The sequence below is a fragment of the Notechis scutatus genome, chromosome 4 (genome assembly GCF_049901735.1).
Source record: "Notechis scutatus isolate UNSWTSFEM ecotype Mainland chromosome 4, rNotScu1.2, whole genome shotgun sequence".
NCBI classification, from domain to species: Eukaryota; Metazoa; Chordata; class Lepidosauria; order Squamata; family Elapidae; genus Notechis; species Notechis scutatus.
In genome coordinates, this window is record NC_142012.1 from 28,398,820 (window position 1) to 28,413,240 (window position 14,421).

General features: G+C 34.5%; 1 protein-coding gene across 1 annotated transcript in view; it reads left to right on the forward strand.

The window, feature by feature from the left end:
• Positions 1-11,522, forward strand: part of IQCM (IQ motif containing M) — a 54,722-nt gene extending 43,200 nt beyond the window's left edge. The window contains exon 6 of the mRNA XM_087962601.1: positions 11,389-11,522. Within this exon, the coding sequence (XP_087818727.1) occupies positions 11,389-11,522 (134 nt within the window). The remainder of the gene's footprint in view (positions 1-11,388) is intronic.
• The last annotated feature ends 2,899 nt before the right edge of the window (positions 11,523-14,421 follow it).

Here is a 14,421-nt window from a genome sequence, read left to right on the forward strand (position 1 = left end):
TGTGATTTAAAAAAAAACAAAAAGAAAAGAGAAAGCACAAACAACTTGCAGATATATAGGAAAGAAGACAGAAAAATGGTCATGATTGTGCTTTCATAACTCAAAGAGATGTTTTTCCTCACTTGTCTAGAATGCAGCTCCCCTGCAGTTTAGTCTCCCTTTTGAAACTGAGAGGGGTAGGATAGGATTTATCTGACTAATCTTTATCCTACACCATTTAGTACTTTAACTACTGCTTCCAGTTTTCATCGCCACAATATAAAAAAGATGTTGAGACTCTAGAAAGAATGCAGAACAACCAAGGCGATTAGTGGACTGGAGGCTAAAACACATAAAGAATGGTTTCTGGAATTGGGTATGTCTAGTTTAATGAAAAGAAGGACTAAGGGTGATACGATAGCAGTGTTCCAATATCTCAGGGGCTGCCACAAAGAAGGGGGAGTCAAGCTATTCTCCAAAGCACCTGAAGGCAGGACAAAAAGCAATGGATGGAAAACAATTAAGGAGAGTAGCAGCCTAGAACTAAGGAGGAATTTCCTGATAGAATAATCGATCAATGAAACAACTCGCCTCCAGACGTTGCGAATGCTCCAACACTGGAAGTTTTAAAGAAAAGTTTGGACAATCATTTGTCTGAAAGGTATGGGGCTTCCTGCCTGAGCAGGAGATTGGACTAGAAGACCTCTAAGGTTCCTTCCAACTCTTGTCATTCTGTCATTCTGCTCTGTCAAATTCTGCAATTTATACTGCAAGTGTAAATTCTTTATACTATTTTATGTCTTGTGTTGGTGGAGTGTACATGCTGAAAAATTAAACATGGGTCTCTGTAGAGTAGTTAGAACAAAATGATGTTTATTCAAAATAGCAAATTCAAACAAAATATACCAAGGCATTTAAGTAAAATAATATGTCTTTCAGAGGAGAGAATGTAACACATTCATTTGTGAGTGTATGCAATTAGAGTTTGATAAAACAAGTAGCAGTGTGTTCTTCCTTTTCTGAGACAACTGTTTCCTGACTAATCAGAGACAGAAGAACAGCTTTAAATCTGAAGTCAGTTCAAGAAATTTAGAGATGTCAAGTATGTGATCCTGTCTCTGAAACAGGAAAACAACTGACAAGTATGATTTCCAAAAAATCATTAATACAATATTCATTCTTGGAATAGCTTTTGAATTTAAGTTTAGAAATATGTTTATACATATATATATCCCCATGTTTCTGATGCCCTCCCTAAGGAAGCAAGTCTAGCAGACACATTGGTCAGCTTAGCCGTACCTTGAGACAACTCTGTTTGGATAGTGGCTTTTATTGTTTTCTATTTTTGTATTCTATTCAGCGTACTATCTGAATGGTATTGATGTTGCTTTAAGTGACTTTATAATGCACTCTGAGAATTTTAACTCTGGAGTTCTTCAGGGTGCCTGAACTTGGTTGTTTGCTTGCAGATATTTCATGACCCAACTAGGTAACATTATCAGTGCGAGTGAGTATGGGAATTTAAAACACAATATTATTTCAGGATCCATAACCTGTCAATCTCTGATTTGTATAATTCCAAGATTATACATTTTACTTTGTATACATGGCACAATACAGAAACTGTATTATTGATTCACTGAGAATTTGCATAGCACCCTTATGTACGTGTAGATATGTGAGATGTATTATTTTACATAATTTTATATTAAATACTAAAGTAGCAATAGCACTTAGACTTATATACCTCTTCACAGTGCTTTACAGCCCTCTCTAAACAGATTAGAGAGTCAGCCTATTGCCCTCAACAATCTGGGTCCTCGTTTTTGCCGACTTCGGAAGGATGGAATGCTGAGTACTTTGGTTATACATTTGGAGGGGGAAGATTTAGAGGAGAAAGCTGTTCAAGGGACAATTATAAGTTAGGTAAAGATATAATTTTTGATCTGTCTAACTTTGGGGTATGGTGGTGCCTGACAATGTAGAAAAGCACTTGTTTGTAGTGATTATGTATGTATTAAATTTATATCTGCCTTTCTCACTATCCAAAGCAATTATTGTCTTAATACATCAGACAATTTCTTTTTGTTTCAGCCACATATGTAAGATAGGAACAACACATTCTGCAAATTCTGATGGTTTCATTAGCTATCTGCCTGGTTCAGTGGTGGGATTCAATTTTTTTCACTACCAGTTCTATGGGCGTGGCTTGGGGGGCATGGTGTGGTTTGATGGGCGTGGCAGAGGAAGGATACTGTAAAATCTCAATTCCCACACCACTCCAGGGGAAGGATACTGTAAAATCCCCATTCTCTCCCCATACCACTAACCTGCTTTCCAGTTCCGTTCTCCTATGCAGGGCAACAAAAGAAGACCCAGCTGATCAGCTGAGACTTGGGAGGCAAAGAATAAATGGGGGCAGGGCCAGGCAGAGGTGGCATACCAAACTACTCAAAATTTCCACTACCAGAACTGGTCTGAACCTGTTCCTCTCCAGAACTGGTCAGAACCTGCTGAATACCACCTCTGGACTGGTTTGATTTGGAAGATTTGGTGTGTGTTGATTTCCATTGATTAAGCAACGTCATCTATTGAGACCCCAGATTTTCTCTAAATATCCTCTGGTATGTGATTCTCCTTGAAATTTAAATTCTCCTCCCATTTTACTCTTATTTGGAAGAAGTAGCTATTCACCCAGGCCTTTGGGGAGGATGATTGATGCTCCCTTTCTTCCTTTTCCTTGTTTGTTTTCTCTGCCATAACTGTTCCTTTGTTTTGTGTTGTTTTTGTGCTTTTTGTATTATTTTTAAATTAATAATCTGTAAACCATCCAGAGTCAGTTGGAATCAGGTGGTAGGTTAATGATTATTAATATTAACAATAATAGTAACAAGATGTAAAAATAGAATAATTGTATGATAAAATATATTAAGATTTCATAAAGATGGAATTGTGTTATATAATAAGACAATCTGAGATCATGCTGCCATATGAATTGGCTCAAGTAATAAGTATACAATCTCATTGGCTGCATTTGTACAACCCTTGGCTAAAATTTGCAAGTGTCATATTTACCTTTTTCAATTTTTTTTTCAGTTTTCAATTACCTAATTGGTTCATGTGTTTTATAAAGTTGAAAATATGGTACGATTTTCTGTTTTATTATTTATCATTCAGAAGTGTTATATAAATTACCAAGAAAGAAATCTATTTTTGTTTAACTTGTTTGCTTGTAGAAAAAGCTGTCAGATATAAGATTTTCAATTTGAAATCTATAGATATGCTTGTCATAAGACACCATCATGTTACATAAGGCTACAAACAGTTAAGTATCTGAATTCTGTTGACATCGACAGAGAATTTCAATATCAGGCAGACTCAATCTGTTTAATATACTGAAAGCTCAAGTATATTATGCATACTTTTCAGTGCATAATTAACAATTGAAAAAAAAATCATTCTTTGAATAAAACTTAATTGTGTCCAGCTAGTTATTTTCAAGGGCATGTGTCAGATCTGTGTTACATTTATTTTTAATCTCTTAATAGAGATATTTGCATTGATTTTTATGACTGCATACATATTTTTAACCATGATAAATTGTGTTGTTTTTATTGGGCGTTTTATTTAAGAAATGTCACAAACTGCTGTTGCCATCCAAGTTTCAAAAACAAAATAGGATCCACAGCAAAGCTTTATTAATTAAAAAGAAGCAGAAAAAATAAAGCAAGAAAAAAAGCCTCGGTCAAGGTATATGCAAATCTAAGTCTCAATACCTTAATTCCTATGACGTCTTTCCATTTTCATGTTTCAAAACTTGATTTAATCTACAAGATGCATTCTCCCCAGTTTTAATAAAGGAAAACGAATAAAAGACATCTAGGCAAAATACTCCAACCACTACTAATTATGTCATTATGCTTCTAGTGCTTTTTAAAGAGTTACGAACGCCAGATAACATGAAATGATGTTGACATTTGTTGATAGACTCTAAATGCTAAATATTTTTTATTATGCAAGAAGAATAAGTGGCTAAGACATTTTGTACTGCAGGAGATACCCACTCAAATGCATTTGCAAATTCCAAGCCATGCTTTGGCATTAGAACAAATTATGAGGCTGTTTTTTTTCTTAAAACACCTGTCTCCATAGACTTAAATGGCCCTACTATGTGCATTTGACCAAAATTTGTTGATTTATTTTGTGTGATTTATCCACCACTTCAGTTCAAACAAAGTCTTTAGTTAGTCTACATATACTAATGATAAAATAAAATAACAATAATAAATACAAAGCATCACATTACATTAGACACTGGTGCCAATTATTCAAAGATTCAGGTTTTTACTAATTTCCAGGTTGCCACTACAGTAGGCACTAAGGTGGATCAGGTGAGAAAAATCTATGTAGAAAAATGATGTTTTACATACAAAGCCCAAACCATCAGGATGGAATCCAGCATCTCGTTATTCATGTGACTCGATTCTCCTGACTGATTATTAATTAATCATGCTGGGAACATTTCAACATTAATTAAAATGTGCCTTGTGGCTTAACTGTTTGAATCTATTATAGATTTCAGGAATGAAGCAACTTTAAATGTTTATATTTTTTTCTGTCTGAACTAGAGTATTAGAATGACCCACCTGATCCATATATCAAGGTATTCAAGTGACATTAAATTATTTTGATATGCAAGATATATTTAATAATATTTCATTTTAATGTTGGACTTGTTATCTATGTATAAATTCATATGTAGTCAAAGAAGTACCTTGTGTGCATAAGAGAGAGCTCATCTGAGGAAACTTCAGTTTGCAAACAAATTTAAATTAGAAAAACCTAAAGGCATCACTAACCCAGAATACACTAGTGATGACTGAGCATGCTTAGCTTTGATATAATTCTGTTACCTATTTGGTGAACAGTAATGGAAAAAATATCCTAGGGTAAGGCCTGAATGAAGCTATTCAACAAACAATGTTTGTAGAATGTATTGTATTTGTAATTCATCCTGTATAAATAAAAATAATGTCCCAATGAGTCATACCCAGTCAATTAAATATACAACAATATAGGTAAAATAAACAAAAACACAAATGCTCATATATTGATAAAAATAATACAAGTAGCATGAATGAGAAAGAACATATGCATAAGACAACTAAAACCACCATCAGGATCTCAGTCAGAAGAACTGAATTAGCTTGAGACCAGAACCATACCAAAATCATCCTGGTAGCAAAATGTAGCGATGTGGCAAGGTCCTCTTAAGAAGAACATTGTCTAATCAAGGATCCTTTCTTGAAAAAGCTCTTTGAATTTTTGGAGATTGAGCATTTGGGATTAAATAACCAACACAGTGTAGTCATTTCATGATGTGGAAACACAGTTTCCTGAAATGGCTTCTTCGGCTTATTTAATAGGAGGCTGCTTTTGATTGAATATGCAGAAAATATGCACTCCTAATGCTTCATTTAATAGATGTATGGAAGACTTATTCTTTTAGTAGCACTAGAAATTTGGATATATTACATAATTAATACTTCCTTTAGTAAGAAATTGATACCATAATAAATAATTCTTCAGAAAGCATATTTTCAGGGTCAAAACACCCAATGATAAATACGGTGTGGCATTTTGTTCCTACAAATGGAAAATATGACCTCATTGCACATGCTACAATAACATGTATTTGAAAAGGAAAGCTGAATATAACAGACCACTAACTTTAGAACGTACATATAGCAGAGATTTATACCAGAATCCCAGTTACTTTGATTTTACAAATGTTCTCTGCTGTTTAATTTTAAAAAAAATTTAAATTTTTTTTAATTTTTTTTTTTTAAAATTAAACAGCAGAGAAATAAATCTTCCTGCAGTTGCTGCTAAAATATAATGAATTAAACTTGCAAGGGAGTTTTCCTGGGTTAAACAAAAAATACACTTCATATATAGTTTGTTGTATGATCATGAATTAATTTATTATCATAATTCCCCGTTTAATGAAAAGAGTGGATTTCAGTCCAAGAGGATGAGAACTGGAAGTGAAGTTTACATGCTGTTCTAAGCTTCGTAGAATGAAAATAGTCTTCTGCTATATTTCTAGCTCCTTGTTCTAGTATACACAGTATAATTTACCATATAGCCTCCTATTGTTAAAAATACTAATTTCTAATTAGGATGTTATCATGTGTGTTTGCTGGCAAAATCTGTGCTGGATGAGATGTCAAGTGAAGGTGAGGTGCTTGGCTCCAAGACCTTAACTGATAACTATAAGTTTCTGCTCCTTATAACTTGTGTGTCATAGAAAAGAAACATTAATTATTAAAAGAAGAATATCACACTCACTTCATCCATGCATGCAACCAGACTTAGATAAAACTTTGTGTTAATAGATACTTACTGAAACTGTTACAATAGTTTGCTTCTGTAACCACAAGACACCCCAAAATAAGCAAAGGATCTGATCAATGCTACAATAAAATACTAATTCCGAAGTGCTTTACATTTATATACGAGTGAAAGGGGTCTGCTTGTGCAAAGCATCAAAATGTAATGAACAATCAAGAACTGCCATCCATAGCTTTGTATCACCAGCTGAGTGGCCTTCAGAATAATGCAGTCTGGGATTATTGTTCTGTTTTAAAGTGCTAATATTAGCACAAAATATAATCACAATTATTTCAGATACTAATTGCATGCTCTCTTTTTGGCAATTGTCAGTTGTCTTTGCAACATGCTTTATATAGGTTTAGATAAAGGCTGTTAATAAGTGGTTTCAGAGGGCAAGTCTTTATATTTTCTTCTGGTACAGCAGGTTATCAGGCCCCCAACCTTTCTGAATATGTACTGAGGAATGTTGATACCAAGCAATGTGGGAGATGCTAATACCGAATATTTAGCAGGATTAATCCTAGAAGGGATTAATGAAGAGTACGGAAGTCCATTAATTTGCTCTCCTTCCTACTGGAGTAGAGCAGCATTTTAGTACCCAAAATAATGGATTAAACAGTCTTAAAAATATGAGAAATGACATGCTAAAGTTGAGAAACACTAATTTATTGTAGATATTTAACAATCTTCCAGAAGAGGAAATTGTAAAAGCACAAAGCCACTTGGACCTGGATTTGGGCTGCAGTTTAACTTTGGGAAAGGGTATGACAGGATGAAGATTCAAGATACCTTAAAATCTCTTTATAACTTCTCAAGACTGGAAGTCTAGGGACTGGGCAAGCAGAAAATGGGTCAGTATAAACTTGTTCACGTGCCCCCATCCATCCTTGCTTGCCTTCTAAAGCCCCCATGTAACAAGCTTAAATAGTTAGCAAAACAATTATCTTTGCAAGCCCAGTGAAAATTGAGCAATATGCCTATTCATTTGTTCACTGCTAACAAAGTCTCAGGAACAATTTATTCAAAGTAACCTTATATCAGATAATAATTTTAGCACAAAATTTAATTTTTGTACAAAAGAAATGCTAGTCTCTGTCAAATATCTCAAGTCTTATTTTTAAGAAAATAGAAATTGGTTCTTTTGTGTCCCTGCTAATTCAGAATTTTATAAAAGTCTGTTTAGCTTTCACATATACTGCCAAGAGAATTTTTAGTTTGTGGCTTCTTGCAGTTATGACTTCCATCTGTTTCCCTTTATTCGTTTATCATTCCGGATTCCAATTTTCCCCTTTTGGTTTGGGATGGTATTTTATAGAGATTTATTTTTTAAAAAAATCTCTGCTAGATTAGCTTGAAAATGTATGTAATTATATATTTGCAGTTGACAGTTCAGACTAGGACATTGAGCTGCATTGTCCCACAACGTGGAGATTCCAGTTTTGAACATTGTGATAACTGCTTACTTTATAAATCTCTTGTCATCTATCTTTTAAAGTTGCTTTAACTAGCAGTTATTATCTAATTATCTCTAAATTATGTATTATCTCTAAAAAACCAATCCCTTGTCAATTATACATTGCATGAAGAAATATATCTGTCTTGAACAGCTACTAATCAATGTAATATTAATTGTCATTATTTATTTTTTCCAGAGCAACACCAGAACATTTAATATGTTACCATGCCTTTGTTTTGTGGCCCCTTTCTCTTACAGATTAAGGCTCCACCCTTTTAAGTATTTTAAAGGGAGATGTTCCTGATCAGATAGCTCTTTGTTCCACTGTGCTGGAATAAACATTTTGAGATACGATTTCAAATTGCGCTAATATTTTAAAATATAAACATACCAGAAATTTGTTTAATAAAACTATGATGCTGTTTATTACCATTACCTCACATCAAATATGCTTTTTTCAAAGAAACAGACCCCACTTCATTTAAAAATAAACCCAACATGGTATTTTTTTCATGGTTAATTATAAATAGTATAAACTGTATTAATACAGCTATCAAATTACGGTTGATTTTTCTCATATTCTCAGTGTTTCCTTACATTAAGTTTCATCACTCTTTTGTTAACTTTTGGTTTAGGCTGAGGAAATCATCCCAAACTATTATTTATTTATTATGTATGTATTTATTAAATTTATATGCTATTCTCTGAGTGGTGTGGTGGCCTAGAGGTGGAGTTCTCACTTCACAATCAGGAGGCTGTGAATTCAATCCTAGGTAGAAGCAGATATTTCTCTCTCTGGGCACGATGAGAATATATCTGCTGAATAAAACTCCACACTGGTGACAGGAAGGGCATCCGGCCAGTAAACACTCAGCTCCATTCAGCTGTCCAGACTCCACCCTGCAAAGGGATTGTGGGGTCTTTAAAAGAAGATGATGATATGCTACCTCTCTCACTATCCATAGAAACTCTTGACAGCATGTAAATTTACAATGGATCTGGGCATTTATTATGAACAAATTGAAGCTATTCAATGAATTTTGTTATTTCACGTTCTTCTGATTATTTATAACTCAATAATCTCCTAACTCACTTTCAAGAGTGCACTGCTGAGTCTCATATATGTATTTCAATACTCTGAAAAATTATGAATAGTTGGTGTTAAAATCTCCATCTTGAAAATGTCAGGATGTTCTGTACAACTACAGTTCTGTTTTGATGCTTTGGCCAGCAAAAAAGATCTTCCATCTTGTTCAACTTAGAATCCTAAAATATAGCAAATATTATCTACTTTGAAATTTCCACATAGTGGAGTTACTATAATCATTTTATTCCCATTAGAACAAAAATCTGGGATATGTATATTTAAATACCTACAGTTTAACTGTTTCTTAATCTAACAGTTTTTGTTAACAAGAATGCATAATACCAATTTAATCATATCCTTACAAAATATTTAAACATTTTGAATCTGAGCTACTATAATTCTATATTGCCATGCCTCGCATCACTACTAATTACTAGATACAGTAAAGTCCCAGAAATAGAAAATTGGATTACTATATAAATTAGTAACTAGAATTTATATTTTCCATCCAAGTAATTTCCAATGCTTTTTAAAATAAATGTTTGGCCCAACTTGCTGGATGTTGAAATCATTCGCTGGCTACCTACATGATCTAAGATCCTGGTGCCAAATTGATTTTTATTCAGTTTCTCTCATTTATTCATGACTACATTTCAATTCTGTTTAAAAGCAAAATAATTGGCTTTATCCTCATAAAGGGGTTATGAACAACCAGCAGCTAAGTGCCCATTTGCAAGTACCTCAGACTTAAAAGAGACATAACTGCTACCCAACCGATAAGGCCTGCTAATCTTTGACCCCCTGTAACCCTTCCTGAAGCAGCAACTAATAGTTACTTGGGACCAGGTTATGTTATCCTGACCACCCCTTCCTCAACAATGTCCTGATCCATACAAATTCCATACTTATTTCTTTCATAGTCATTATTATGTTAGTACAATTATTCATATCTTGCCCCTCAAGATAATAATTTTTCCAGATGGTTTCTTTGGATGAATTTTTTCCTTTGTATTGGCTAGCCACATTTAAAAGACTTTAGGGTTGTTTCCAGCGGTGGGCTTCAAAGATTTTAACAAAAGTTGCCGGGGGGCATGGCCATGGTGGGCGTGGCCTAGTCAGCCACCTGCACCACGGCAGGGGGGGGGGCATTTTTGCCCTCTCCGGGCTCCAGAGGCTTTCCTCGAGCCTCCAGGAGGGCAAAAATGGCCTCCCTGGGCTCCGGAGGCTCTCTGGAATCCGGAAACGGGGCCATTTCCGACCTTCCTGAACTTCTGGGAGGCCTGTTTTTTGCCATCCCCAAGCGTCCACACGCTCCCTGTACTTACCTAGATCCAAAATGGGTTGCTCGGGGACTCCTGGGAGGGGCGGGGTGGGTAGGGCAGGGCCAGCCAGGAATGGGATTTGGGGATTCTCCTAACTGCACAGAATCTTAGCTAGGGGCTTTCCCAAACCCCTGCGGTTGTTTCAGTCTCTGAGTTGGTTAATACATTTCCAAGTCCTTTAATTAAAGGAGAGGTGAATTTCTAATTCTAATTCTCCCTTGTCTGTTTTACTACAAAGTTAATTTGAAGAGAACTTCCTATCACACCATACTTAGGCTGTATTAATTCTCTAATTCAGGGGAATCTTTCCTGCCCTCTACAGGAAGAGAGGTTCCACCACTTACTTGCTTAACATTGCTTATGTTTAACTTCCACTTTTTAACTGTGAAGCTCTTATTACTTGAAATATTATTATCACAGTTCACAGTTACTTTTCTACTGTTGCTGAAATGCTTGCTTTACTAATTAAAAACAAAAAGATTTGTGCAATATTCTAAAAAGTCTTCCAAGTCAAATGAGTATGCTAGTTTAAAAAGCATATCATAGATTAGCCAAGAAAAAAATGTTTGTTTTCTTTCTTTCTTTCTTTCTTTCTTTCTTTCTTTCTTTCTTTCTTTCTTTCTTTCTTTCTTTCTTTCTTTCTTTCTTTCTTTCTTTTTCTTTCTTTCTTTCTTTTCTTTCTTTCTTTCTTTCTTTCCTTCCTTCCTTCCTTCCTTCCTTCCTTCCTTCCTTCCTTCCTTCCTTCCTTCCTTCCTTCCTTCCTTCTCTCCTCTCCTCTCTCTTTCTCTCTCTCTTATATGAAACCTCTAGGAAACAGCTCACTTATAAAAAATCAAACTTGTTTAGGAATTTCCACAAATCCCATAGACAAGTACATTTGAAAGCATAATAACAACCCATAATAACAATGTATCTCAGGCTAATATCAATGTATCTGATTTCTTAATCATGCATATTTTACAATGTACAGTATTAATATTTTGCAATATAGAATATTAACTTTGTATCAGTGAAATGTGTAGTAGTTCACATAACTCTTCATATCTACCACTTTGGTTATCTTTGTCCATTAAAGTTTCAATTTAGAATCATCCTTATTTGTGTTCCCTTTAGCTAATCAATATATTTCTATTTATTTTATGTTACAGCAAGAGGCCACCCAGTGCTAAAATCAGCTGATATTCGAATTGCTGGTGCTCTAGTTGCTGCATCAATACGAGACAGAAAGAAGAAGGAGCAAATAGAAGAAGAGGGAACAAATGTTTTAGAAGACAGTGACTAAGTCAGGAAGCAAATCACAGACAAGCGAACCTTACAGCAACATTTGATTGAGTTAATAGATAACGAAGTAAAATCTCAGTTTCCGCTAATGGAAATTCCCAATGTTGTAATGAAAAATATTTCATTCTTAAAGGAGGTAATAGAAATACATCTCCTTAGTCTCTAGGCAATACTATTAAAATTTCTATATGCATAGGAACAATATAAATAAGTTTAAAAACTTGCTTTGTAAAATAATTTCATTTTATTCATATGAATCATAATGCAGGCGACTATATTTTTTTGCTATATAGTGATATAGTATATGATTCTATACTCATCTTATAATTTTTTTAATATTGCTGCTTTTTTATCTCAAAAGTCTTGTGTTCTTTAATTTTTCTGATAGTTTCAAAAAAATTCCCACTGAGCTGTAATTGGGCCCATCAGAATTGTAGGACTACTACTATCATCTTCCTGAGGCATAATGACTCTAGAGAATTCTGAGATGGAGACATTTTGTAAGACTGCTGCCTACATTTGGAAACAAAAGCAAAAAAAAAAAAGAAAGAAACCCAGTAAGGATGTTAAAAAGAAATCTTACCTTTCCATAAATAAATTGGCACTCAATCCTCATCAAAGAGCAAGAAATATTGGCTATGCTCTCTGAACGTCCACTGGTGTTTTTTCTTTTTCTTTTTGGCCAGCTACTCAATGAAAGTCATCGCTTATATGTAAATGAACTGTCAATGGTTTGCCACTGTTGGCAATCACTGGACTGTGAAGGGTATGTCTCAATAAGAACCAAAGCTCTTCACAGACTTTGATTTACTGGAAATAAAATAGAAAAGTCCTCTGGGATTAGGAAGGACACTTGTTTCAGATAAAATGTCTAGACAGTAGCAATATATCTGGGGCTTTTATTATAGCAAAACTGCAAATTAGAATGGAGTGCAGAGAAAGTTCTTGTGACCCAACTGAGTTCAAAAACAGTGCTTCTGGCTGACTCCCCCCCCTCCCAATGTTTAAATCCATAATAAGCTCATAAGCAGTTCACTCCAAATACAAAATAATGGATGCTGTTTCAGGGATTCAAAGCCACCATAAACTCCTATGACTTCCCCTGGACTTTCCAGAACTTTTTATCATCTCATTAATATTATTTCTCTTCAGTGTGTAAATTATCCTATCACAGATAATAATCCCACATTATAATATGTGGAATTTAAGGAATATACTAATTTAAGATATATATATATATCTACCTCCAAAAAAACATTTTTTGAAGGAGGAAAAATACTTCAGAAGTTGAGATTCCAATGATTGGGCAAATTCAAACATTAGGATTAGATTTTACCAGATGATTAAAAAGTAAGGATCTAGAAGTAAAACAGAAAGTGCTCTTTTTGAAATGTGTTAATGTTGCTTTTTTGATGTTTCCCTTTGCAAAAATACTTGTACTTCAGATGTCCCCTTAACATTTGTCAAGAATTTTAAGTCTTGGCAGAAAATATTGTTGAATTATGCCAAAACAACTGGCAATATTTTCTAGATGCTTGTGGACATTGAATGATATTCACATGCAGAACTGACCTGAAATTCATAGACCACTTAGGCTACTGTATACTGCCAGCCCTGCTGTGCTGTATCCCAATGCAGAATGGGCTGTCACTTGTTATTGCCACCATTCTGTATTATGCAAATAGGCAAGTGTATATATAAACTCTGGATCTAGACCATTGCTCCTAGAAATTATGGGAGTTCTTATCCAAAATAATTCAAAGGTTAAGGGCATGTAACTTTCACGAATCTCTTTTAGTCAGGAACTATATATATTTGGTGTTGAGATAACGTTGACAATGAAGAAATGTACTGTACATAATTTTTCACAAATGGCTTTTAAATTTCTCTGCTGTTCTACATGTGTGTGGGTGTGGATGTGGCGCACTTATCAATACTCTGGTTTCTCTTCAGATCATATCAATACAAACACACAAATATGTGTGCAGGTGGAATTTGAATCCAGTACTTCTTAAAACATTAGTGTCTATCACTACCACCCTATTTAAAAATGAGGAAAGCATTTATTGAAAATCTAGTCTGCATTCTGAAATCAGCGCAAACATCTTTATTGTCAGAATAAATTGATAATTATGTTAGCATTGGAGGAACTGATTATACAATGCCACCACAAACAAGAACCACAAAATGTTGAATGCTGAAGTAAGTCACTAATGCTGCAGGTGTGACCTTAGTTTACAGGTTCCTTGTCAAACAGTCAAGCTTCTAAACTGGGACTGTTTTTCTCCAAGTGTCCAGATTAAGTGGGGACAATTTTTAAGAAGTAGCTATTTTAGATATCCAATCTTTTTTCTTCCCTGTATTATAATAAATTTTTAATAACAATTGATATTTTTCATAATGTGTAATTGCCCTGGGGAGATATATTTTAGAAGTGTGGTAGTGGAAGGGAAATAATTTATTCTTTCCTTCTTTTTTTCTTTCCTTCTTTCCTTCCTTCCTTCCTTCCTTCCTCCCTCTCTCCTCTGCCCCCTCCTCCCTGTCTGCAACAGGACTCTTTTAAAAAAATTACAGTGGTACCTCATGGGGGAAACATTTTCAGAGGTTCACTGGAGAGAAAGAAGGGAAAGAAAGAACTATATTTCAAAAATCTCCTCATGAACTCTTGTGCTAAATTTATTTAAAGAAAACCTTCTGTTGAAGCTATAGGCAAATATAAGTGCCTCAAATTAAACCTAGTTTGTGGTCAAATGTATTTACTGGTTGGAAGTATGTTTATGTGTATGCTGGCAGATGAATCTGGTATAACCTGGGAATAGCAACAAACCTAGCCACAAACATCTGCTTGCATCTCTTTAGCATCTATTTAATGAGTGAGCAGATTTCAATGCATTTTTATT